Source organism: Strix uralensis, chromosome 5, assembly GCF_047716275.1.
Source record: "Strix uralensis isolate ZFMK-TIS-50842 chromosome 5, bStrUra1, whole genome shotgun sequence".
Taxonomy (NCBI): domain Eukaryota; kingdom Metazoa; phylum Chordata; class Aves; order Strigiformes; family Strigidae; genus Strix; species Strix uralensis.
This window is the reverse complement of record NC_133976.1, coordinates 25,382,738-25,408,699: the sequence shown is the minus strand read 5'-3', so window position 1 is coordinate 25,408,699 and position 25,962 is coordinate 25,382,738. Positions and strand designations below refer to the sequence as shown.

Genomic DNA, 25,962 nt, shown 5'->3' with positions numbered 1-25,962 from the left:
TTTTGAGAACTTGGGACAGCAATCTAAAGCCCACTCTTGGAGCTTGACACCCAACTTCTCGCATTTGCCACAACTGAACACGACGGAACCTGAGGCCCTTCACTGAAGGATGGCCAAATGAAATGCTTGGAAATGAGTCTTCAAGCCATCCTTGTGAGTGTGCTCCAGCACCCTGATCTAAAATGATTCTTCCTGACTTCAAGGGGCACTGAATCAGGTACCAGGCACTCAGGGACTATTTTGCACAGGTGTATGCAGTACTTTCTGATTTTCTAATGAAGCACCAGTTAGAGACTGTGATATATTTATTCTGTGTTTGTAGATGAACCTAGCAGAGAACAGAACTATTATTATAACTGCTTTATAAAGCTAAAAAAACTTTCTCCTTTTTTAATGATTTTAAAAGTGGACTTTTTTGATATCCAGTAAGTTTAAATTAGTCTCAGCAGGTACTCTTCTCTGCCGTGTATATCAGGTGTTGAGATATTATAACAATTAAAAGGGTTTAAGAACTCTCAGGCACTTTTATTGAAAGATAGCCTTTCTTCAGAGACCACAATTTTAGCTCTTGTTAATTTATCACTAAATACTTATGGGACTGTACAGCATTTAGGAAATATTTATTTTAAAAATAGTAGATCAGTATTGTAAAGGAAAGTTGTACAAAAATTGAACATTGTGCTGGTAAAGTAACATAGAACAGCTTCCAAAAACACAAGGCAAAAGTATTAAGGAGTAACACTGACAAAGAGTTCAGTAATTGTTAAAAACCATAAATCATCAAATCAACTTTGCAGAGACAAAGAACTAAGCTGATAACTGAAGTTATCTTTATCACTAATAGCTGCAAAGCAATCTGACGTCTGTGCAGACCTGACCACTGGGGAACATCCTCAGCCCCAGGAGCTCTGGGACAGTTGGCATCCTACAGTGGGCTGCCAATGGCAAGGCAGGAGAGGGGGGCAGGACTAGGATTCTGTGCATCTATGGGATCACTAGAAGCCTTCCGGTACTGTCAGCAACTTCACATAGCATACAACAGTCTTTTGATTGTTGTAATTAGTATGAGAACTGGCTTGGTATCTACACCTAATCAAAAGGTTGTAAGATCCAGGGTATATGGCAACTTTTTTTCACTACACCCTTCCTAAGCTGCTGTACTGCATTGCTCCTCAGTGAGCCCTCAGGCTATAGGCTGGGTGACTTTAAACAAGCAAGACCCTTGCAGTAAACAAACACAGATCTTTCATTTTAAAAGTACAGAAGAGGATTCACACTGCAAGATTGATCTGACTATCTGATCATAGTAATAGAACAGTCAAGAAGCTTTTTCCAGGGTTCACTTGTTTTGTGGTTTCTGGTAATCTAAAAGCATATCTTCCAAAAGCAAAATGAAAGTATATTAAATATAGCATGGCCATAGAAAAGGAAAACAAAGACCTGGGACATCTCTCCTAATGAAATATATGGCAAAAGCCCCATTTAATTCAGCAATAATGGGACCACGAATAAATAGCAAGTCATAAATATTACTTATGTACTAATACAGTATACTAATTAGACTAAGCTGAGACAAAGAAAAAAACACACTATTTTATATGAAAATTATACACAAAGCAATTTACAAATAGTTAATGTAGTCATCATATATTAATCAACTCTTAAAGTAATTATAGATGGATTTCCACCATTTGTCACAATACTCACAAAACAATAAATATAATAGCAACATATGAAGAGTACGTTTTCTGCTGGCAGTCAGCATGGTGGCCTATGCCTGCAGTCAGAGCCAAATCCACCCACTGGGTGCCCAGAGAGAAAATCACTTTGAAATTCTCTTTTTCCTCCATTTCAACTCTCTCGGGTGAGGAATTTTTACCAGTATTAATCTCTGCACTGCACAGTTGTTCATTTTAAATTAAAAGGTTCTTAAAAGCTTTAAAAATGTTACCAATAATAACAACTCAGCTCAAAGACTGTGTCTGACCCGTTCCTTAAACTTTTAACAAAACTAGGGGAAAAAATCCTGGTGATACCCTACATACACACTACTACCAACTTGTTTATTCATGACTGGTTTACTTACAGGATACTCTCAAAAACTTTATGATTGATCATTTCATTTTTGTCACTAATTTGGTATGTTGTGACAGTTAAGATGCTGGTCACTGAAAGTCAGTTTATTTATAATTCTGCATTTCATTTTGATAACTTATAAATACTCATGGCCCAACAGATGACTAACTTTCTTTACAAATCCCGCTCTTCTTTCTGTGCATGTTATTGACTGCATACACAGATTGTAGTGAAAATAGTTTTTAAAAGCGAATCCTTCATTAAACAAGTTGAATCTTCTTTCTTGTTTACTAAAATACTTTATCATACAGTCTATCCTGAAAAAATAGTTTAGGGAAATTCTGTGGTCTGCCTTATGTGAGGATTCAGATACGATGGACCTTTCTTATCATATTATCTATGATCCTATGAATAAGCCAAAATGTAAAGCAAATGAAGAGCTGAAAATCATCCGGCACAAACTGAGCTTCAGCTTACACTGAAAACTGTATCACTTACTACAGTTGACAACTTCTGAAGAATTCTCTTACATGGAGAAAGATGAGTATTTTTTTCCATGAAGATATGCAACTTGAAGAGAGAATACAGGTGTCAAACCATGACTTCACAGACCAGTGCATGCATGGACCTCTGTAGGCCTCAATGTCATATCCAAGGCTGAGGTTGCAACAGCCAGTTCTGTATTGTGAACATTAATAAAACTGGGGATAGCTCATAAGCAGTCAACAAATTTCCTCTAGCTGAGCAACAGTGGCCACATGATTGTACTACTGGTGATTCTTTGCAGAGCAGACCAGTGGAGACTGAAAATATCACATCCACTGGGAGTGGTCAATGTAAGGCCACAAAGTGGACTGTCTCCCTTTTTCATGTTTCATTAAAATATTAAAAAAACAGTTTTACACATAGAAAAAATTCTATCCCAAATAAATAGAAGAAAAATTAGTCTATTCCACTAAAATTAATATAATGTTTGTTCATTTGTTTAAAGACAAAACATTTCACCACAAGGACAGTAAAGCACTGGAGAACATTACCCAGGGAAGTTGTGCAGCCTGCATCTTGGAGATTTTCAAGATGTGACTAGACAAATCCCTGAGCAACCTGGTCTGAATTCAGTGCTAACCTTGCTTTGAGCAAGAGGTTGGATGAGATGGTCTTCTGAGATCCCTTCCACCGGAATTATTCTATGATTCACTGTTTCCACTGCTCTTGAATAATCTGGAAATCACTGACGGAACTGGAAAGGTGATACCTGGAAACCTTAAAATAAGAGTACTCTCTTAGCTGGTTTTCCTCTCTATGCCTGCAGGACCAAAGGCCTGCATAAACCATGAGCTCCTTGCTTCTGCTGCACTTCCTCCTGGGAAAACACCATGTGATATAATCCAAGACCTATATCTTGGATTTGCTACTTGCATAAGCATTTCCCTCTATTACCTGATGAGTTAGAGGCTTCATTTAGTCAGGTGTTGCAAATCTGTAATCATAATTATTACTGCAGGTGATCAGTTAACATTATTTGTACAGTGGCAGCTCCTCATTGGCCTAGTCATGGACATAGCCTTTTCTTACCAAGCACTGTATAAAAAATACAAAAAAAAAAAGAAAACTAAGAGGGAGGTAGCCATCCTAAAGAGATAGAAGCCTCAGTCAGGCTGAAAAGTGTGGTAGCATGTACAGATAGCATGCACTTACACAAAAACATCATCATTAAGAAAAAGTGCTTCTTTAATAATTTATTGCAGCTGAATCTGCAACTAGTAGCTAATGGAAGCAAACTATATAACAATTTAATGCACTGTATTCTGGCATTATAGAAGTCATGACTGGCATCTCTAAATATGCATTATCAAAAATAGATGTAAACCATTTAATCAAAAACCAAAAGCGTATTGTTGTTGTTAGGAAAAACTGATACTTTACACTAACTGTAAAAGACAGATTAAGATTTGCAGCCATCATAGATGTGCCACAAGGGATGACCCAAGCTAAATACATGCAGCTTTGATTCATACTATTAACTAAACGCTCTTTATAAATTGTCACGGGTCTTCCCATCAGGTGAAAAGAACAACGCTGTAGTCCTTACTGTGAAAAACATGTAACAACCATATAAAACATCATTATTTGAAGATATCTTTGAACTCCAAACTTCCATTCTGACTACATTGCACTGTTTTGTGTTTACAACATTAACAATCTAGTAACCTTAAACTGTCCTGTAGAGATCATGAGCCTCCTGGTGAAGATGCATTGTAGTCTTGATTGATGGATTGAGCGTCACATCTTCAGCACTCTATCTTGTGCTTTCACTCGTCAAGGGGATATGTGTCTATTTTTGGCAGAAAGGTCTGATGATAATTTACTCTCCGTTCATACAGATCAATTCTGATCTATTAATACATGTCTATCCAGAAAAATACTAAATGACAATGACATGTTTCAGTGAGGTCTTGGAAGGAGGTAGACTAAACATATGCTTAAGTATGTATTCTCCTTCCAGATTACAAGGTGCTTAACAGATAAAGTGCTGTGTAAGTGGCTGTGCTGCTCTCCTCCATTTTCTGTGCATTTTTGACAGGTCTGTAAACTATGGTTCAAGACAATCCCCTGCCTGATCTTTTGTTTGTGATCAACACCATTTCAAACAGACTTTGAATCTAGAAAACAGAAAACCAGTATGTTCTTTGACAAACCCCAAATATCACCAAAGTAATAGTAAGAAAATGTATTTGAAATAATAAAATCTAAATCTTGTTATTCCACTACCCTGAGAATGGGGGCAAATTGCCAGTGATAATGGCTATGCACATTTATTTTTTCCTTCATAACATGAAGATATAAAAATTCAGACTAGCTGAACTAGATTAGAAACTTGATATAACTTTATGATATTTAGAAAGTCTAGCACTCTTTTTGATTAAACTCTCAAACTGGATCATCAGTCTCCGGGACTGTAAAATATGGAATTTATAGTAATGTGGATCCCTATTGTGGTGGTGACAAAAAGCATTTTAAGTGACTCACCACATGTCAGTGGAAAAGAAAAGAAACAAAACCAATCCAAACCAATCCCCAGGATTGTGGGTTGTTTTTTTTTGTTTGCTTGTTTTTGGTTTTTTTTACAGCCCAGTGCTATTTGTAGAAGTCATGTTTGGTGCCCAAATTGGGTAAGTATAGAGATCGAATATAGGCACTATCCATGTCATAATTGCAAGCATAACTACAGCAACTCCAATGATGTTAATGCCCAAACCCGCTTTCACCTAAAGGAGAGGAAAAAGAAAGCAGAAACTCACATCAAGACACTGAAGAAAGTTTTTAAAATGCTAAAAATCCCCTTTAGGGAGATTTGCTTAAAACTCACCATGTCCATAACAGTTAAATGACCATATGAAAATACAATGGCATTGGCTGGGTTTGCTACAGGAAGCAGGAATGCAAAAGAAGTACACAAGGTAGCAGGTATCAAAATGAAAAGTGGGTTCACATGTATGGCTTCAGCCTGTCATAAAATAAAAGAGAGAGGACATCTGTCAAGGGACACATCTGCTAAATGAAATACATGAATACAAACTTATTACATTAACACAAGTGAACTGTGAACAGAACTACCAGTTTAAATAGTGAGAAATAACCTTTTCTGTTAACTTATTTTTAAGGTTATATCTGGGAATGCTTCAGAGGAGAAAAGGTGATTCTAATACAGAATAGCTACTGAAATTTAAATTCATGCCTGATGTTTTCTAATTGTAGTTGAGTCCATAAAATAAGACTATTGCAAAGAGTATGCATAGTGCACAAGCACAAAAAGCAAAAACACTGCAAGAAAGATGATAAAATTGAATTTGTATATAATGCATGGAGGGATTCAATGAAGTGAGGACTAAAGTTTCTTTGTAAGAGAGGGAAAGGGCATTAGTATGTGTCTAGGCTGCCCAAGAGGAAAATCTACAGGCTAGAAGATGATCAGTAAGTTTTGTAGAAGAAGAAAGAACTGGGTGTTTTGATAAAGATGATGACATATAAATACATATAAAGCACATCTATTAGCCCTCTCCGCTCTTTGGTGACATTGAAAATTGCAGTGTTAACCATTTTTGCTGAAGATGTGGTCCCAAAACAACACTAGGAGAGCTGTCCTTTTTAAGTTTTTCAACTATTTGCAAATAGAAATAACAATATCAATTTTTAAGTGTTGAACTTTAACCTAATTTTACTGAATTTTCAACATCTCTTGTAAGAAAACATCAAAACAATCAAGTATCCAATGCACAACATGGCACAGCAAAAAGATGCATGAAGTATTTTATGGAGACTTTTAAAAAACTGCTTCTTTGAGCAGCTGTATTATTACAAGGATGATAGAGCAGATTCTGATTAAAACCAACCTGTGTTATACTCACCAAAGGAGATAATATGGGCAAAAATATTGTAATGGTAGCTGGATTGCTGGCCACTTCTGTTACTGAAGTGACAATAAGGCATGATATCAGGATAACCAACCACAAGGGTAATGATCCTAGAGGGGTCAATTTACTTGCTACCCACTCAGAAAGTTTTGAAACCTGCATAAGGAATATGACAACATGATTATGTTTTAAAAATCACTGTAAAGAAAATTTAATAAATGATATAGAACAGGAATTTACTTATCTGCTAATTGTGAAGTATTTGTGTAAAAGAGAAAAACTCTGAAATATTTTCCATATTCCTACCACATGTTTTTAAACACATTATTCTCATTCAATGATGTCCTATAGGAACCCATGCAGATGATATTCCGTTTATTTGAGACGTCCTCTGAGATGTTTAGAGGAGTCATAATCAGAGAATTGTAATATGCATATACCAGGCTGCATAACCAGAGTTTGGACCCAAACCTGATGGATTTACTGGAGTAGTCAGCAGGATTCCGTATGGGAGGTACCTCAGTCACATGGGACGTTAACCCTAAGGCTTTGGAAACAGTGTGTCGCACAACTCTTACCACCATCAGGTTTAAATTAAATAACAAACAGTAGTCATGGTTGTGCATAGTCTTTGAAGACAAAGCAAACTCCTTTTTTTGTAACCCTGCTTTCTGGACATCTTGAATATTCATCACATTTATTGTGTTCAATATTGCTACAGAATAACTTGTTAAAACAAGAGAATAACTGTGAATTCACTGCATATCTGAATTGCTCCTGATGTGGGTCATGCTAGTTGTTCAGTATCCTCTATAAATTGCATTACCTCACAGCCGTCTGCCAGTGCAAACCCGCCACCAACAAGAATAGCTATTTCCCAGGGCATGCATGACTGAAATTCCTTCCAAGTAATCAGTGGAGTGTAACCAAAAACAGCTAGAAAAAAAAAAAAAATTAAAAAAACCCACCAACGTTTAAAAACATATTGAAAAACATCTTGAAATAAGCTCTTTGAGGAAGTACTTGGGAAACATTCAAAGGCAAAATCTCATCATTATAACATGAAGAAAGTCTTTGGCGTGAACAACCTGCACTTCCTGCAACAGGTCCTTATCTGGTGAAAACTGTCACAGCCTGAAGACAATACAGCTCTAACAGTGTTCACCAGTGGAGCACTGGCCCCTCTCTCCTCCTTCCCTACATGGAAGAGAGCTATGGGATAGCACTGAGTTTAATTTACTCAGTAAAACTGCACTATTCAGGCAGATTGCTGAGCAAATGCTGTTTTGCTTAGACTCATTTAGGTTCTGATCTTGCATTCTCTGTGAACCCCCAGATCTCATTGATTTCAGCAGCAGAATTGAATGTATAAAGAGGACAAGCAGGGTAAATTCCATTTTGAAGGGGAAAAATTAAATGAGAATGGATTCATTTACCATGTTGAATTTTATAGGGTACCTTAAATAAGCAGTAACATTTTAGAAAAATAAACCCACACCCTGCCCCATGCAGTCCCATTCAAAGCCCATTGCAGCCAATGGAAAGGTGGTTTCCTTTGTTGGAAGAAAGCTGCAGGTAGCAGGTTCCTGGACAGTTCTAGCTCCTGCAGCTCACATTGCTTAATTGTTGGCACTGACTTCCAGACCGGGGTTACTTTATATCCCAGTAAGATATTATCCTGTATTAAGATTGTAACATTAGTATTTAACAACATTCCTCTAACAAGTGCAATAAGTTATATTTAAGGTAGCATCTTAGATACCTTATTGTAGTAAAATCCATATCAAAATATACTCAACTGTTTTCTCCATTTGAAGTCCTAGACAATGTTTTTGCTGGAATAATAAAGAACAGGAGGCCTATCACTAAGGCAGTTGTTGAATCAGTAGCATAGCCTTTATACCTAAGGAAAAATTAATAAGAAAAAAATCACATAAATATATGTAGTCAGGAGGAGCAGGGGAAAAGAGTGACGAGGAGGATGGAGCAGCAGAAAGGAGCTGTTATGGATGGACCACAACCCCCTGTTCCCCACCCCCTGCACCACTTGGTGCAGTGGAGAGAGGTAGAGGAGTCAGCAATGACGGAGTAAAGTTGAGCCTGGAAAGAAAGGGAAGTGGGGGAAAGGTGTTTTCGTTTTTGTCTTTGTTTCTCACCATCCAACTCTATTTTAAATTGGTGATCAAAGTAAATTAATTTTCCCCAAATCAAGTCTGTTTCCCTGTGATGGTAACTGGTGAGAGATCTCCCTGTCTTTGTCTCAACCCATGAAGTTTTTGACCTTATTTTCACCCCTGTCGTGTTGAGGAAGGGAAGTGAGAGAGGAACTGAGTAGACATCTGGCAGTTAGCCAAGGTCAGTTCACCACATCTGTAGAAATATTAGATGCAAACCCTCTAAATTAATAAATAAACATCTTAAGTAAACGTGTTATTTATCACACATAAATAAGCTGGAAGATGGGAATGTTTGGGAATAGCTGATGCTTAAACACTAATTTTCACAGTTCAATGATATATTTGATAACTTTAATATGCTCTGTAATAGATTCAGTCCAACAGGCCTTAAGAGCACTGTGCATACCCACAAAGGATGATGCTTTTGTAGCTAAGAGAAGGCAGCAGAGTTTTATTATCATCCTCCTATGGCTGTCACTACTAGGGTCATAGACATAAGGGCCATGTTTATTTTGGTCATTTCCAGTGTCTGAGACCTGCTTGCACTAGTGTTTGTTAAACTAATCCAATGTCCTTCTAACTTGTACAGAGTAGCCCTAAGATCAGGTAAAGTGCAAAGTTGAGCTCTAAGACCATTTTAACACATCCATCTGATTCTGTTACACACTGTTAGGTGGTAGCATATCCCAGTCTGTCTTATTTCTGTCAAGATGGTCATTCAAATGAGTAAGAACTTTGCTGAAGAAAGTTAAAACCAACATTTTCTTAAGCTTTGTTATTATTTTTCTATTTTCTATAAGTTCTTCTGTAAGTGTTCCTGAACCAATATACCAAGATATTTGTCCTCTCAGCCTCATACCATATGCTTTTCTGCATATGTAGTAGCTACAGCAGGTCCAATCATAACTTCCCAGCAGATCTTCCCAGCAGTTTAAGGTTTTATATTAAACCAGGACTTTTCACTGAAAGGGTAAAATTATCTCCCGGTTATATGTTACAAATGTATAATCTGGTAGATCCCTTTGTTTTAACAACCATGTTAGGTGAGAATCAAAAAACCTTAACATGCATAGCACAACCAGCATAGTTTTAGCTAACACTGCCTCAAAATGAAGCTGCCATAGAAGTTAGTTGAAGTGGTTCTCTCTTTCTCCTGCTTCCTGTTGTCTGCTAGCACAGAAAACACCTTTAAAAAAACAGTTATTATTTTGTTATATTTTCATAAGGCAGATGGTTCTGTCTACATATCACCTTTAGCCTAGGGCCAGATGCACTGGATCTAAAGAGCAAAATTGTCTTTCTCTAGGATCCTATCCTGCACTCTCCCAAGTCTTGCTAGGAGTTTTGAAGGATGGCAAGATTTAGACAGAGAAACAATTAATGATGTCACTTTCTTCTAGGCAGCAATTTCTTCACAGAATAGGTGAGGTTGGAAGGGACCTCTGCAGGTCACCTAGTCCAAACCCCTGCTAAAGCAGAGTCACCCAGAGCCAGTTGACCAGGACCATGTTTGGGCAGCTTTCGAATATCTCTAAGGATGGAGACTCCACAACCTCTCTGGGCAACCTGTGTCAGTGTTCATTCAACCTCATGGGTAAAAAGTGTTTCCTAATGTTCAGGAGGAACACCCTGCGTTTCTGTTTGCGCCCACTACCTCTTGCGCTGTCACTGGGCACCACTCATAAGAGCCCGGATCCGTCCTATTTGCATCCTCCCAGGTATTTTTAAACATTGACAAGATGCCCCTTCAGCCATCCCTTCTCCAGGTTAAACAATCCCAGCTCTCTCATCCCCTCCTCATAGAAGAGATAGTCCAGTCCCTTAGTCACCTTTGTGGCCCTTTGTTGGACCTAGTATATCCTTGTCTTGTACTGGAGAGCCCAGAACTGGACACAGCACTCCAAGTGCTCCTCCTGACACAGCCCAGGATACCATTTGCCTTCTTTGTGGCAAGGGCACATTGCTGGCTCATGTTCAATGTGGTGTCCACCAGGACACCCAGGTCCTTTTCTAGCAAGCTACATTCTAACTGGGTGGCCCCCAGAGTGTACTGGTGCCTGGGGTTGTTCCTCCCCAGGTGCAGAAGCTTGCACTTCCCCTTGTTGAACTAGGGAAGTGCAGTTTTTTGCTCACAAAAACGTAGTATTCCTGATGCAAAACACCATTCTCAGAAAACCTGCTTGGGATACACACAACATCCTACTGTTAGTCATACTATTATGAAGGCACACATGGCACAATTCCAAACAGAAGCTTTTCAATCATTATCAAATTTTGAGATAAACATCTTTCAAAGTCCATTTATTCAAGCTGTAATACAATTTCACATACAACATCTACCTGCTTATAACACTGCAAATCTGATTGTCCTATAAGGAAGTAAAAAGCTCTTGATTAAGGAGATCTCACAATAACTCCAACTGAGATCATTGTAGAGAACAGAGCGAAAGTACATAGTGGCCTTATGTTAGAAGTAAAGAAATGTATAAACCATGCAGAAGAAAGGAAGAATACACTCAGGGAATAATCTGAGGAAGAGTGAGGGAAGCCCACCTTGCATAGATCAGCTGTAATCAGCTGCAGCCCAGCGTTGAACTTTCTATTTCATGTGAGGTTCATAAAGTCCTGGCCAAAGGCCAACCTGAAACTCCTCTAATTGAAGCTTATACCCTACAGCCTGGAATCAGGCCAGAACATGGAAGGAAATTGCTGTAGCAGAAATGATGTGTGATCCTGTGCTGTCAACAGATGGGGAGGAAACAGGCGTTTTTACCCTGTGTGCTGCTCTCTCTAGTGTTATGCAACATCTATTAAAACATCTTGATGTCTGCCTCCAGAAGGAGGTAACAGGGGACCAGAGCAAAACAGTAAAGGATTAGTCTTTAATAGATTTACAAAATTTTATTAAGAATAATTAACTGGTAAAGGTAATGTATATTTGAAAGGCATCTGATAATGTTGCTTAGAAACGAGCTCTACTCAATACTGATACAGCAGAAATGTGGATTAAAAATTGGCTGACATTTCAAAAAGTAGCCCTTAAAAGTGGGGAGGTATCGTCATTAAATACCAATATTTCTGCTGGGATTTCAAAAAAATCAGTGTTTGTATTTTAAAGGGGTATTCAGTAACTTGTGAGGATGCACACAAAGGTCTGAGAACATGAACATGGGTGGTGAGAGCAATGGGAATTTGTTTCTGGAAACAAAACCTCGAGCATTCCAATTCATTTGTCAAAACAAAGCTTATAATGTGATATAATTAAACCAGATACATATATCCTTAAAGCATCTATCACAGAAAAGTTTTTTAATCCAACAGGGAAAGACAAAAACAGATGGCTGGAAAGTATATTCAGACAGAAAACTAGATGCGAGTTTGTCTTGTTTAGTTTGGCAACAGAGATGATTATCCACAAGGACAGACTATCAAGGAAAGCAGTAAATTCCAAAATCTGAGGAACCTGGCCTTTGCCAGCCTGAAATCAAGCCTGGTTGCTTTCTGGGAATTTGTGTTCTAATAAAAAAATCCTGTACTGGGTTTAACACAGAGAACGATGTAGCTCTTCTGACCTTCAGAATTGATGGTCCTGTCTGGTTTAAGACCCTGGAAGCAGTGTGACTGCCACCTAATAGGACCCACTCACTGGTCTGGGAGGGTCTCAAGGTTACTTATAGCTCTGACATTGTGGCTTTTCATAAGGACAAAGCTCATCTGTGCAGGTGACAGAACTTCCCTGAGGCTGGTTTGAGTCTGTGGGATAAGATCCTGTGGAAAGTAAGTACTACCAGATTTCTGATAAGAAATCAGGTTTCTAAGGGCAGAGAATATTTCCTTACATTTGTTTCCTGTAACATAAACTTAAGGACATTGTGCACATGCCTATCAGTATATTTAAATCCAAAACACTGGAAAATTTTGTAGGCAGAGGCATTAAGGAACAAGTGCATGAGAGATGTAAGCTGCAATTCATTCACTCCTAGAAGCCTCTTGGACATCACAGCGATGAGTGCCATGTAATCACTGATAGAACCACAGTTCCTGGGGTTTGAGTACTTTTTCCTGCTGCTTTGTTTTCTTTAAAGAAGATGACTTACTACTACTCCCAGCTGTACCTGTGCTGGCTCCTTGTCCCACTCTTGGCTGAGAAGTTTTCATTGCTCAGAAAAGTAAAACCTAATTGCCTCATTTCATGTCTGTTAATGCAACTTATTGATAAATGAAAGCGATCTAGAAGGTCTGAATAGAAATGTCTGAAGAGTAAGAAACGTTTTCAAGGTCTGAGTAGTAAGAAATGCTTTCTTTCCCCTTAAAGGTTTTATTAGGGAGTAACACAGGCTTTGTTTCTCTTCAGTTTATGTCACCCAAATTATATTATGATTCAGTCTAATGTGACATGACACGTGCGTGCACTCCCTTCCAAGCAAAACATTAGAAAGCATCCACAAAGTAACATCCCTGCGCAGAACCTGTAACTACACATGAGAATATTCTGCTTTTCCCTGCCAGTGAATAAAATCCTCAGACAATAGTAACCAGACAACTTCAAATAGGAAAATGCGGATCTCTGGACTGAAATAATTCATTTGAGCCTGAAGTCTCATATTTTAAAGGTTGTTTACAATGTCTGTTTTCAGTATCAGATGTATCTTGTTAAACAGTGTTCGATGAGAACTGAATGTTAATATGAAGCAGAAAGAGAAGCAAAGGCAGCCTGACTGACTGCTTAGCTAGCTGATTGCTTGCTTAAGTCAACACTCCAGAACCCCTTCAAGAATACAGTGTTTCATATGAGGCAATGATCATCAGCTCTGCTGTTGCTATAAGGGAAAAAAAATGTTCTTTTGCATGTTTTTTGATAATTAAAAAGTAAATAATTTTAGAACAACCTTAGTTTTTAACACACTTTTTAATGCTATTTTTACACAAAATAATTTTGCTTTGAACTTTAAATCTTCAAAGGGCTACAATTATTCTTTTTAACATCCCTTACCAGACTTTCCAGCAGAGCACTGGGGAGGGTATGTAAGTGTATGAATGGTGGGAATATATTTAAAGAGAGGAAGCATGAGTGATATATGGTCACATGTAATTTATGACAGACACACAGGAAAACAAAACGGAAAATTACCATCCAAGTCCAGCACTGGCCTTTGACCCATCCAGTAATAAATGGTAAATCCAGAAGGACCTAAACAGCACAAAGTTCTGCTCCTCCCAATCCTGCAACTACTTCCCAGTACTCCAGAGCAAAACTCAGACCTTTATCACAGAACACAACTGAAATTACAGTAATTACAGCAAGAGAAAAGTATTAGAAGTTCTTGCAAGACCGACTGATTTCTTAGGGAAAAAAGTCTAGGTGATCTTGGGGAAGGGACTGTGTAACCAAGCTTCAGCAGAAAACAAAAATCTTTAGTAGTTCCTGAATTGTTCCTGGCTTTTTGGTGGTTAGTTGAACTGTAACGTTGAGAGAGTTATGTATGAACAGAGAGTAATTTATATCATTAATTAGAGCTGTCAAAATAGAGGATGTTGGCCTGTATGCATATAAGTGTGGCTGTCATTAAGGGCAGTAGATCAAAAGATTCTAACCAAAGATTTATTCTTGAAATTGCAGATTTGATGAGGAAGTAGGATACTGTAACATCAATCATTATGCATTCACCCTCACTGCATCAAGTTTAAAACTGAGGCGTAATTCCTCTTAGGAGGTACTTTATTTTATCTTGTAATGGGTTTAGCACATTTCAGATATTGCACACACACATCTGAAATTGTGGAGTTTACCTCTTCTATATACACTACAAAATTTTTCAACAACTTCAGCCTGGAATATTTCTAAAGTAGTGAAAGTATTTTAGTTTTTTTTTTAAATTGAGAAGAAAAGAAGGTATGTAGTTAAGACACAGTACAGCTCTTGTTGGTGTATCAGAAAGATTACTTACTTTGGGAAAAGTGAAGACCATCCTGGGATGAAGCCAGGCTCTCTGGTGAACCACAGCAGGGTCATTAGAATGAATAGGACAAGTGTAACAATTTCTGGGTAGCTATAGCAGAAACAGAATGGGTTATACATTTTCCTAAATTCACACTTGGATTTACTTGCTCTTGTTTACAGATTTATAGTTTGACATACCTCATTGGTCCAAGCTTCTTGTACTCCTCCTGAATCACCTGTGCTGAGGCCTCTTCTCTTGCTGTTTTGTTCTTGCCACACTTGAACATGTTTTTAAAACTGGAATGTAAATCAACAATACTGAACCATAAATTAACAGTGTATACAGAAAAAAAAAAAAAGTCCAACCTTTCCAGTTACCAATAGCACTTTACAAAAGTAAAATTTTCACTTTACAAAGCAGTATCTCCCATTTAATTATCACACACCAAACTGAGCATATTGAAATTAATTGACAAAGCCCAGTGAGAGATTGACAGAGACAGCAACAAAATGTGTCCTGTTATTGACTAGCTCATTTGCACAGGAAGGATGAAACTTTAATCATGGAAACTAATTGAAACAATCAAATACATAACCTGGCTATTTAATGAAAGTCATCTATGACTTTGTTTTGTAATGAAGAAGTTTGTATCGCATGAGTAGTCTGTATACTGATGAGCAGACTATTTGCTATGAGCTTGGTTTTCATTCTTGAATAACTCTTACATAATGTTAAAAAGAACACTATCAAAACAATCAAGAAAAATGAAACAATAAATGTTCACATCTAGAGTGGTAAGCGTGGGATGATTCTAAGTCTGCTTAAGAGTAGACAGTCTCACTCTTCATCTCTTGCACCATCAGCAGTAATGTAATTGTGGAAGACAGGTGACCCCATTGTTATTTCTGCAGATGTTAGCGATCTCATGGAGAACAAGGCTTTGAAGAATCAGTTCAGTAGAAGTATTGTCATCTCCAAAACCTTAAAAGCACAAGCTCTGAGGGGAAAAAAACCCACCATGCCACCACATATAAATTTTGGAAAATATAGTCATCCATTTTATAACACAGATATTTTTCAAGTATTCAAGCCAATCCCTGACTCCAGCAAAGGGCAACATCCTGACTATAAATCTCCCAGTCTTAGACCAAAATGTATACATTTTCAGTATTCTTCTGTCTTGCGCATATGCACTGTTTAATGATGATGTGTATATATTCTAAAGGAATGGGTATCATCATTTGTGATATGGACTTTTCACATTGGGCTGAGTAATCAATCCTTATTTTAGAAAATTCTTATTCAGTCCAGAGATTCAGCCATACTAATCAAGGATTCAAATTCACTGCTGCTGCATTATCATCCTATTGAGCCTGTTAAACTTAGATGCAATATTTACTCCTGGTACAAAATATCTCTTAAATCATCAACTTTTAGTTTTATTGATTACAACATTTACTTACTCAAACCCAAGGAAAAGCCACTGGAGCCAGACCCAGGAGAGCAGCAGAATAATAACTGTGATGGGGATGGAAAGGATAAACCAGGATCCAAAATTGATGCACTGGCAACCTGGGTAACGTCTGGATGAAAGTAAAAAAACCTGTTCAGTCGAGCTTTGCAAAGGAATGAAGACTTGTGAGAAGTGCTAGAAAGCCCTGCTGCGAGAGTGCTTCTGGCTGGCAGCTGACTTCAGCATGAGGTAGCCTCTCATGTCCTCTTCTCTCACCCTCCTATCCTTTCCTGATCATCATGACCATTACAGGAACTCTCTGTGCCAGCTGTGACAGCACTGGATCAGCAACAGGTCTGAGGATCTGACACCCATCTAGGTGTGTCTAACCTGAGTTCAGTAGGCAAGGAAGGGCCACTCACAGCGTTAAGGACCATTAGGACTATAAAGAAACAGAACTTGGAGAAAAGCAGTTCCTTGAGAGGAGACTTTAACACAAGAAAATATACTCAAATGAACAAGCTCCAATTAACTTAGAAGACAACAGTGGAGATAACATTGAGACTTGTATTATTTAAGTTTCCATAAGGGATTCAAAACTGATTAAAACCAAAATTATTATTACTAATTTCCAGGAAAGGAAGGAATGTTGATTTGTTAGGTGGATTGTCTCTCCAGTCACCTTGTCTCTTTGAGGCTGCCTTATGTACTATTTACAGATGTGGGCCATTCAACCAGAGTCATGTGCATTTAAGAAAAGAAGAAATGGGCTTTGGTTTTACGAAAGAAATTAATTTAATCTTGAATGAGATAGATGCCAGGCAAAAAGGTGAGGTAAATGAATCCTGTTTTCCAATTTAATTTATGAACAGAAGTTATTCCTCCTTTGATCTCCTCCAGGTCTGCTGAGAGAGCTTTTAATGCTAAAAGTGAGAAAATTCTAGTCTCCTTTAACAGCCTTCCTCCTTGATGCAAAAATCAGATGGACGGGAAATCACAATACCCAGCCAGAGGCTGTAATGACTATTTCCAATTATTAGCCAATCTTTTGTATTTCAGGCCTTGCTAGAAGAAAAGGAATTCTGATGGTCACATAGGTATTTGAGGCAGTAAATGCTTATTAAAAATGCTTTCTCCAGTATTGTGCCAATTTTAGGATTGATCCATATTTATTATGATGCTTACATATATTGCAATCAAAGTGCCAACAGGGACTGAAACCAAACTCCTACTGACTTCTTGAGGTGATCTAAATTGCAACTGTACATAGCAATGAGACAATGAAACTGGAACAAGAAAAGGCATTGGGCTATTATATATAATTTACTGATTACATGGCTATTTAGCTTTTATTACATGATTAGCCACATCAATTTTTGAATGTACGAATTCCAGGACAGGAAAAAAATTACATCAGCATAGCAAAGATTTAGCATTTCATCACTTGCTAAAGTGTTTATGATCTTTCTTGAATGATATATGCTAATTCCTTACTGAGCAACAAAATAAGCCCTGGAAAACTTTATACTAAAGAGTCAATTCCATTATAAAATGTTAAATTATTGTGGTCAGGTTTCACAGTCAGTTTTGCAGGGCTGAATATATATGTAAATATTTCTAGTAATCTTAATATTAAAGTTAGGTATTCTTCATCTACAGAGCAAATATTCCTCAGGTAGAGCAGATGAGAGATTTAGATGATTTAAAAAATGATTATATAGTGCTGATTGGATTATCTGCTATTGTTGGATTATCTATTATGGGTCTTGTCTGAGGCAAGGATGGACAGGACACACTGAACTATTTATTTTCTAGACCTATTTCCTTTGAAAAATTAAAAAGTGTGATTAATTTTCATAATCCTCATTTTACAGTGATTCAGTGCCAATAACAATAAACTCTTTCCAGGCAAGCACTACAAATGCCAACAAATTTGGTTCATAGAACAAATCCAGGTAAGATTATTCCTTTTATGACTTTTATAAAATTGCTCAGGTTGAAAATAATGTAATGTTGGCAAAGTTTGATTCCTCATGTTGGAAGGTCAAAGTCAATTACCGGAATAAAATTCAGGAAATTGAGTAACCTGTCAGTGAGCCTGAGTGGAGAACCAAGGGTTTCATTGTCTTATTTACTCTTCCTCAAGCATAGGACCACTCAGTTTTCCCCCTGACACAGTGATGTCAGGTGACCCTTTCTCTCTCTAATCTCCTCACAACCTTCCCCTCACACTGGGATGCAGCTGCCTGTGCTTCTGGGATCCATGGCCCTGCTCTAACATGGCCCAGCTGTGAAACCTGGCTTGCAGTGATGAAGAAACTGCTTTGTGTGGGAAAGAGCTGTGAGAAAAATCTCTACAGCAGAGCTATGTACGATTAGATAGGCAAAACTGCAGATGTGAGATAACAGACATGGGGATCTGCAGCAGCCTGAAGGATTCAAGAGGAAAAGTGCCAATACAGAAAGGGATAAAACTAAAGGAAAAACATATGGAGTCAGAAGAAAGGGACCCAGCATCACTAAGGATCTCTTTCAGGGAACAGTGAGGACCAACCCATCTCATCCTCACTAATGTCTTCCTGGCCAATAAAGGCTTCTAGGTATCTTATGGGCGGTGGTGAGCAGACTAATGTTTAACCTACTAGCTGGTTACACAACTTCTCTGTGTGTTAGCCAATACTTTTTTTTCCCTTTCTTTTTCTTTTCTTTTTTTTTTTTTTTTTTTTTTCAGTTGGATATATTCTAGACAATATACTGTAATGTCTCTTTGCATACAATTGAAGAATGAATAGAGTGACCCTGAGAGGATCAGTAACAAATCTGTCTTGAAAGAGAGCCCTTATGGAAGTTGGTCTCACTGGCAGGGATTTTTAGCATTGCATCAACATTTCCACTGTTTGCTTCTGCCCTGTGGAACACAGCATAATTGCATGTCCTAAATGAACAGCAGGCTAAGGATTGCCAGCAACACACAGACTCTAATGCTAACACAGATATACTGGTTTCCTTTTTATGTGACAAATGAAAATGAGGGAAGTAGAGAACAGCAAACACTAATTCCAATTTATTTAATACTGAAATTAGGAAGATATGAAGAATATGGAATTTTTCAGTGCCATTTTAAGTGTTTTGTCACTGAGTGGGAAACCCAGAAATATGTTGTATGTACAGCTCTTTTGTTGAACTATTCTACTTCAGATGCTTATGATACATTAAGGTAGTCTGCAAATGAGTCCAAGTCATGCTAACAGGTCAATTCCCACTTCAGACAGGGCATAAATACAAACGAGGCCTCTAAGGGGAAGGGCAGAAAGACAGTTAAAGATAAAAAGATTTGCACAATTAGGTGGCAGATTCAGTTTAAGTTAAGGATTAGGCTCAGTGGTTGTGTAAGATTAAACAAAATCCAGGTGGGGTATAAAACTGGATTGCACATGCAGTGCTCGAAGTATGGCCCATGCTCCTAGCAGAGGGTGAAGACCAAGGGAGAGAACAACAATCTGCTTATGCATTCTTGAAGAGATAGTTAACAGTTAAGACAAACTGAAAAAACAGCTGCAAGCCAGTTTTCTTCAAGTTTCCTACAACTCAGGGAAATGAACAAGAACAGTTCTTATCCCTAGTAATCAATCCTGGATTCTTCTAGGCTCCTGAGCGTGAAGCCTGCTTGAACCAGAAATGCTTACGTGTCTAAAACTTTAAGTCTGAAGGACTTATAATGCCATAGCCTGCCCTGTGTAGTTCTTTGGCCCCAATAACAGGCACTCTTATAATTTCCATACTGTTTCCGTTATAGCACAGCCTCATTTACAGACTGTACCACCTTAGTTCTCTTTAGCAGCATGCTGAAGACAAATTTCATCCATTCAAGGAAGACAGGTTGGAAGAAAAGCAATCGAGAACTGGGCTTTCACCATTTTGCCGTATGCAACACAGAATAGTGGGCAGAAGGTAATAAAAGGATTGTGCTCTATTTTGTTCTATTTTAAAATTAGAGTTGGAATATTTCTGGCAATTAGTAGTTTGCAGAAGAAAAAAATGTTCAGCAGAAACTATTGGTTTTTCAAAAGTTTTGGAATGAAGTCTGCCAATTTTCTTTTCAAATTAGTTCTACTTAGAAAAGAAAAGGAATATTAAAGAATGTTTTTAATAACCTGAAAACAAAGTGTTCCACCGAATGCAAAGTTTCAGACTGATTTGAAATTATTCACTTTTTCTTTGATTAATGGACCTAAATTCCTCATTTCAACAATGCACTAAGCATAGCCTCCTGAAAATCTCCAGATGCTCTTTGTTAAGAAGACCTGAACTTAACTCCTGCTGTACTTAGAAATGAATAACAGTCAGATAGTGTCTGTTATATTCATGCTTAGTGTCTTTCTCCTCAGCTAAGCCCATCTTTTTTCATGCAGCTATTCAAAGGGTAAAGTACTGCTTAACCAAAGAATGGTCATCTTGTTGCATGTGTTAGGTGATCACTTACAGCCTTTCCCAGCGTAAGGCAAATACAACCATGAAATTTCATTTTATCTCTTTAACAAAAAATAACAAAATAAAGTAATAGAATCAAAAAATATCAAATGAAAGGTTGAGGTTTCTAATGCATTTTAGGGGACCCATGTGGGAGCTCAAGAAAGAACAGTTAAAATTCTGGATTAAGAGGAATACAAATAATTTAATACAGTATCTTACGTATTGAAGTGCTCAGCAAAAATCAGGTTAGTTGATGTTCCTGTGATTGTGGTCAGTCCTCCAATGGTAGCAGAATAAGCAACACATAAGCACATCACTTTGAAAATCCCACTGTATTTGTCCTCTCTGCTTTTTCTCCCTGTTTCAGCAGGTGGTAAGTTCTGCTTAGAAGGAATATCCACCAGTTAATATATAAGAAGGGCTCATCATCAAGCACAAAAATAGGATTCAAGGATGTCACAGAAGAGCCAGAGATTTTTCTGGCAATATAGCTGTATGTAGTGTGGTTTGGTTTGCTATTACAGTGGTACTACAGTTATTCATGCAAAGGAAAAGGAGTGAGAGTCAAATTCTGAAGTCCTTTTCCTGAGCTGTCTCAGTCTTTACACAAGAACTTCCTTTATATATACTGATATACATACACACCTGATATAGAGAGTTTGTACTCTGATGAGGTTGGTTTAACTTGTGTAAAATACACTGGGAGCACAAAACCACTAATGAAATAACTACATAAGCAAACTGTATGTATGTGTGTATCTACATGTATATCTCTTATTCACATGAAACTAGCTTAATTGCTAACTGTTACACAGAAGTGAGATTTAGATTCAAACTAAGTTACACACATTAGCTGCATAATAAAAAGACACCTTAAGTACCTGTTTCTTTTCTTTTTCATTTTCCTTTTCAATTGTGCACACAGTACTACCAACATTGTTGTTGTATCTGGAAAAACAAAGGCATGTATTGCAATAAACAGACATTTTATTTAGATTAATTCTTAGAACAGAAATCACTAAATTAATAACTATTACCCATTAGCTTGTTTTTCTTTCTCTTTCCAGTCACAACTTTCACATTCTCCTATATTTTCTGTAAGACAAATGCAAAGACAGATTTAAGGGAGCAAAACTGGAAAGGCTCCATCAGCATGTTCCATTCCATGCAATCACTTCAACTTCATCCCATGAATACATTTACAAGTGCCAATCTTAAAAACAGCTGAGTTGTACCCTACTCCTTCATGACTCCCATCTCCCAGAGTCTGAATCTTCTAATGAGGAGAAATCTTTCTGATTTACAATCCAACTGTGTACATAACCAGTTTAAATTAATTTGTTCTTCCAACATTACCCTAGAGCTTACAAAGCTCTTTTCTCTTGCTAATGTTTAACCCCCAGTGTATTTATAACCTGTAGTCATATTTCTTTTCAGACATTTTACTAGGCTGAACAAGCCAGCCTCTTCTCTTCTCCCCCCCGCCCCCCCCCTCATATAACTGCTATATTCTGCCCCCGTTCAGTTTTAATTAATCTTTGTGAACATGAGAGACCTCACACACAGTCCAAGAGAAGTCTTACAATGAAGCATGTAATGATGCTAGTACTTCCGTAGCTGTTCAACTTTATGTTATGTGGTGTTCATTCTGCTGCAGAGTGAGGGTGGGCAAAGACAAAAACTGCACGGCATGCCTACCGTCCAGCTCCAGTGCCGGGTTGATAGAGCCGTTAGAGCAAGACATCTCCAGTGCATCAGCTTCTGTTTCAGCTCTGATGATCTGCTGAGCTACAGCCTCTACAATTGGCATCACCATGGCAGCAGCAGAGGTGTTGCTGAGCCACATTGACAAGAAAGCACAGCTAACCATGAAACCCAGCATAAGCCTGGAACAGGAGAGAAGAGTCTGTAGATGCTACAGCAACACCTCCTGTCACCACTCTATTTAATATAAATGGAAAGCTTTTTCAACATAAAGCTTGAATGTAGGAAACACTGAAAATTTAAAGCTTGTAATCGACCTCTAAGGAAGTTCGTGAATTAAAATTATCTTGATCAAAGACATTGAAATGATTGTGTTTTAGAGTTAAAGGATGAAATATAAATTGTAGCAGAAGTAGTAATGTTTATTTACAGAAATACTATATTTTAATTACCTTTGAAGAAAGAGCACCATGCACGTCACAAGTTCAAATGAAAGTTAAAATGGCTATACTGCTAATGCTATTGCTCTCATAATGTACAAGCTATGTCAAAACCCTGGACTTGTCGCTTCGGCTTCAAGTCCACTAGATCTTAGTCCAGGTGTTATAGGAAGAAATATTAACAACTCAGTAAGTGGTACTTAACTTAGTTCTTAATCAGAGCCCCATGACAGGTGTAGGGATTATTTGTGCTTCAATAGACATCATATTTGATATTAAATAGGAAAGTGAAGGTCATTACAATGTTTTAGTTTTAGTCTTGGCACAACTTATGCTAAGTTTACTGTACAAATAGGAATTGCACTGATGCAATGCACTGAATTGCATCAGTGACTGGAGTCCCTCTAGTTTTACACTAAAAAAATCAAATATTTCATGACATGTATGGTGAAATTGGACAGTAAACTTAGAATACAGGCCACATTGTCATTTTTAATGCATCTCTTGGAGCTGTAAATGAGTAGTCCTCTTGACTTTCTGTCCCAAGGTGTTAGCAGTGTCATTAAACACCTGCCATGCATCACCACATTGAGACAACAACTGTGAGTGGAGGGACTGTGGTGTTGCAGCATTTTCTGAGAAGTCATTTGTGTGATTTGTAAAGCTCTTTGCCTAGCCTTGATCAAAAGCTTCACAAAATCTGTATAAGGATTACTCAGCACACAAAGACAATTATACAAAAATAATGTAAACAATATTTTATGACATAAAAACACTGTTTAAAATGCCTCTCATAGCCTTTCATGTCAGCTAATTCAACATTTCAAACTTGATTTTTTCTCAACAGGGGCACCTTGTCTTTTCTCTGTGTACTTTTAATTGCATAATGATGAAATGATCTTCAGACCTGCAAGTGGTGGACCTGATTCAACACAAATTGTCATCAGTAGTATAAAACATATTAACTTTATGCAGTTTTTGAACAGGTCCTCAGCTGGAAGTTGGGGAAAAACTGTGTTTTCAGGAGAAATTTTTATGCAGAAAATACTGGTCAGCTTAAACTCACTGAATATGAATGTTCACATTGTAGAGAAATATCATTTTAGTACAAGTTGCAAGAGGATTTAAAACCAAAGCAAATCAAGACATTAACTAATGTGTTTCAGAACTGTTCATCATGAATTTCCAGCATTTGATGGACTGATGGGCAGGTGACAGTTTAGTACAATGTGGTGTACTCTAATGAGTGACTCTAAAATTGATTTAAAAAATAAAATATATCCTAACCATTTCAACCCCAGTTTTTCTACATTATTTTCCTGTGGTGGTGTTAAAAAATATTCTGCATGGAACCTTGGATGATAATTTCATTTACATTCAACTATAAAGTCACTCTTTGCTATGTAATGCACAATCAATGTTTTATTACTCATTCTAGTCCTTGCAGGTTGCATAGACGTATTCACCTTTCCCTCCTAGTCTGCAGGCCAGACCGCATAGCTCAAATGATGGGAGGCCTTTAGGGACGCATAGAATCATTTAGGTTGGAAAAGACGCTTAAGATCATTGAGTCCAACTGTTAATCTAACACTGCCAAGACCACCACTAAACTATGTGTCAAGTGCCACGCCTACACATCTTTTAAAATACCTCCAGGGATAGTGACTCAACCACTTCCCTGGGCAGCCTGTTCCAATGCTTGACAACCCTTTTGGTGAAGGAGTTTTTCCTAATATCCAATCTAAACCTCGCCTGGCACAATTTGAGGTTGTTTCCTCTCATCCTATCACTTGTTTCTTGGGAGAAGAGACCAACACCTACCTCGCCACAAACTCCTTTTAGGTAGCTGTAGAGAGTGATAGGGTCTCCTCTCAGCCTCCTTTTCTCCGGGCTAAACAACTCCAGTTTCCTCAGCAGCTTCTCATAAGACTTGTTCTTTAGACCCTTCACCAGCTTTGTTGCCCTTGTTTGGACACATTCCAGCACCTCAGTGTCTTTCTTGTAGTGAGGGGCCCAAAACTGAACACAGTATGTGAGGTGTGGTCTCTCCAGTGCAGAGTACGAAGGGACAATCCCTTCCCTAGTCCTGCTAGCCATGTTATTTCTGGTTTCTCCAGAAGAATGCAGAATCCAGAAGACTCCTGCTATTCTACATCCACTGCTGCATCCCCCACGTCCTCTAATGCAGAAGCCTCCTACAATGATATCTCTGCCTTGGGCTGGATGAGGCTCCAATTTGCACAGGCTGGCTGGGGACTCCTGCTAACGGAGGAGGAGGGCTGTGCACAGGGAACAGCATGCATCACTTTGTAGTGGGCACAGCTAACGAGCAGCAGATGCTGAGGTGGGAGGATCCTCTCCTTCACAGATCATCTTGTCATAATCTTATCATCCTTTTGTCATGATCAGGAAATGTGATAGAGCTGAGATAGTTATGAGGGATACTGCTTCCTCAGGGTTACAAAGCTGTCTGTGGAGTTGCTCTAGGTATCCTCAGCAGCTGGCTGTGGGTTTCTGTATCCACAGCAAGTTCCCAGCAGTGTTCAGTTTAGCACAGCACACCATCCACTTGTGCTCTCCTTTTCAAGATTTCAGCCAAAATGTGAGGATTTAGGAGTGATCAAAGAAAGTTGAAATAACTAAAACTGCATAGCTCAAGAATATAGCTAAAGATAATGGGAGGCAGTTGAACAAAAATATAAGGAGCATTTTGTCAAAAAAGAAAGCTACCAGCTATCAAAAGATGCAGGAAAAATCAAAATATATGTGATATTTAAAATTAGGACAGACAATTCACTGAGGAATAGAAATAACCCAGCATTTCCATGAGGCGTTATTAGTTAGATCACTTAAGAGGCATCTCATTGTTTAGACCTGAGGTTTCTGGTTTTTTGGCTTTTTACTTCCTGTCACTGTCTGCTTCCTGACAAGGAGTCATAAGCATCATGTATTCGGGGAAGGCAGGCTTGCTCTACGGATCTTATCTGCAGCCTTACTGGTGTGCTGACAGATGAGTCCGTGGGCCTAAAGCTTTTCTGCAAGCTTGTAAAGCAAGCAAAGAACAGAGTTTTCCCTTCATAAGATATATGCTGATAGTGAGTAGGTAGAGAGTATGTGATTTCATTTCCCTCATCACCTCATCCAGCTGGGGAAGTCCCTGTTCCTTTGATATTTTCTTCACAGGTAGACAAAGAAAAAAAACATAAATAAAGACACTGTGCTTAATGTGTTTTTCCTTCCCTACCACATTTTTAGTTTTATAGCTTTTTTTCCTCACCATAT

General features: G+C 38.1%; 1 protein-coding gene across 2 annotated transcripts in view; it reads right to left on the bottom strand.

Annotated features, from left to right (window-relative positions):
- Positions 1-603: 603 nt before the first annotated feature.
- Positions 604-25,962, bottom strand: part of SLC13A1 (solute carrier family 13 member 1) — a 28,696-nt gene continuing 3,337 nt past the window's right edge. Inside the window, exons 4-15 of one of the 2 annotated variants that reach the window (XM_074870152.1) lie at positions 22,235-22,422; positions 21,574-21,631; positions 21,418-21,484; positions 20,756-20,919; positions 16,074-16,193; positions 14,808-14,906; positions 14,617-14,718; positions 8,291-8,394; positions 7,318-7,427; positions 6,486-6,647; positions 5,447-5,584; positions 604-5,345 (exon numbers count right to left, since the gene is read on the bottom strand). In XM_074870152.1, the coding sequence (XP_074726253.1) occupies positions 5,202-5,345; positions 5,447-5,584; positions 6,486-6,647; positions 7,318-7,427; positions 8,291-8,394; positions 14,617-14,718; positions 14,808-14,906; positions 16,074-16,193; positions 20,756-20,919; positions 21,418-21,484; positions 21,574-21,631; positions 22,235-22,422 (1,456 nt within the window). In that variant the 3' untranslated portion in view covers positions 604-5,201. The remainder of the gene's footprint in view (positions 5,346-5,446; positions 5,585-6,485; positions 6,648-7,317; positions 7,428-8,290; positions 8,395-14,616; positions 14,719-14,807; positions 14,907-16,073; positions 16,194-20,755; positions 20,920-21,417; positions 21,485-21,573; positions 21,632-22,234; positions 22,423-25,962) is intronic. The other variant, XM_074870151.1, reaches the window with a different exon arrangement.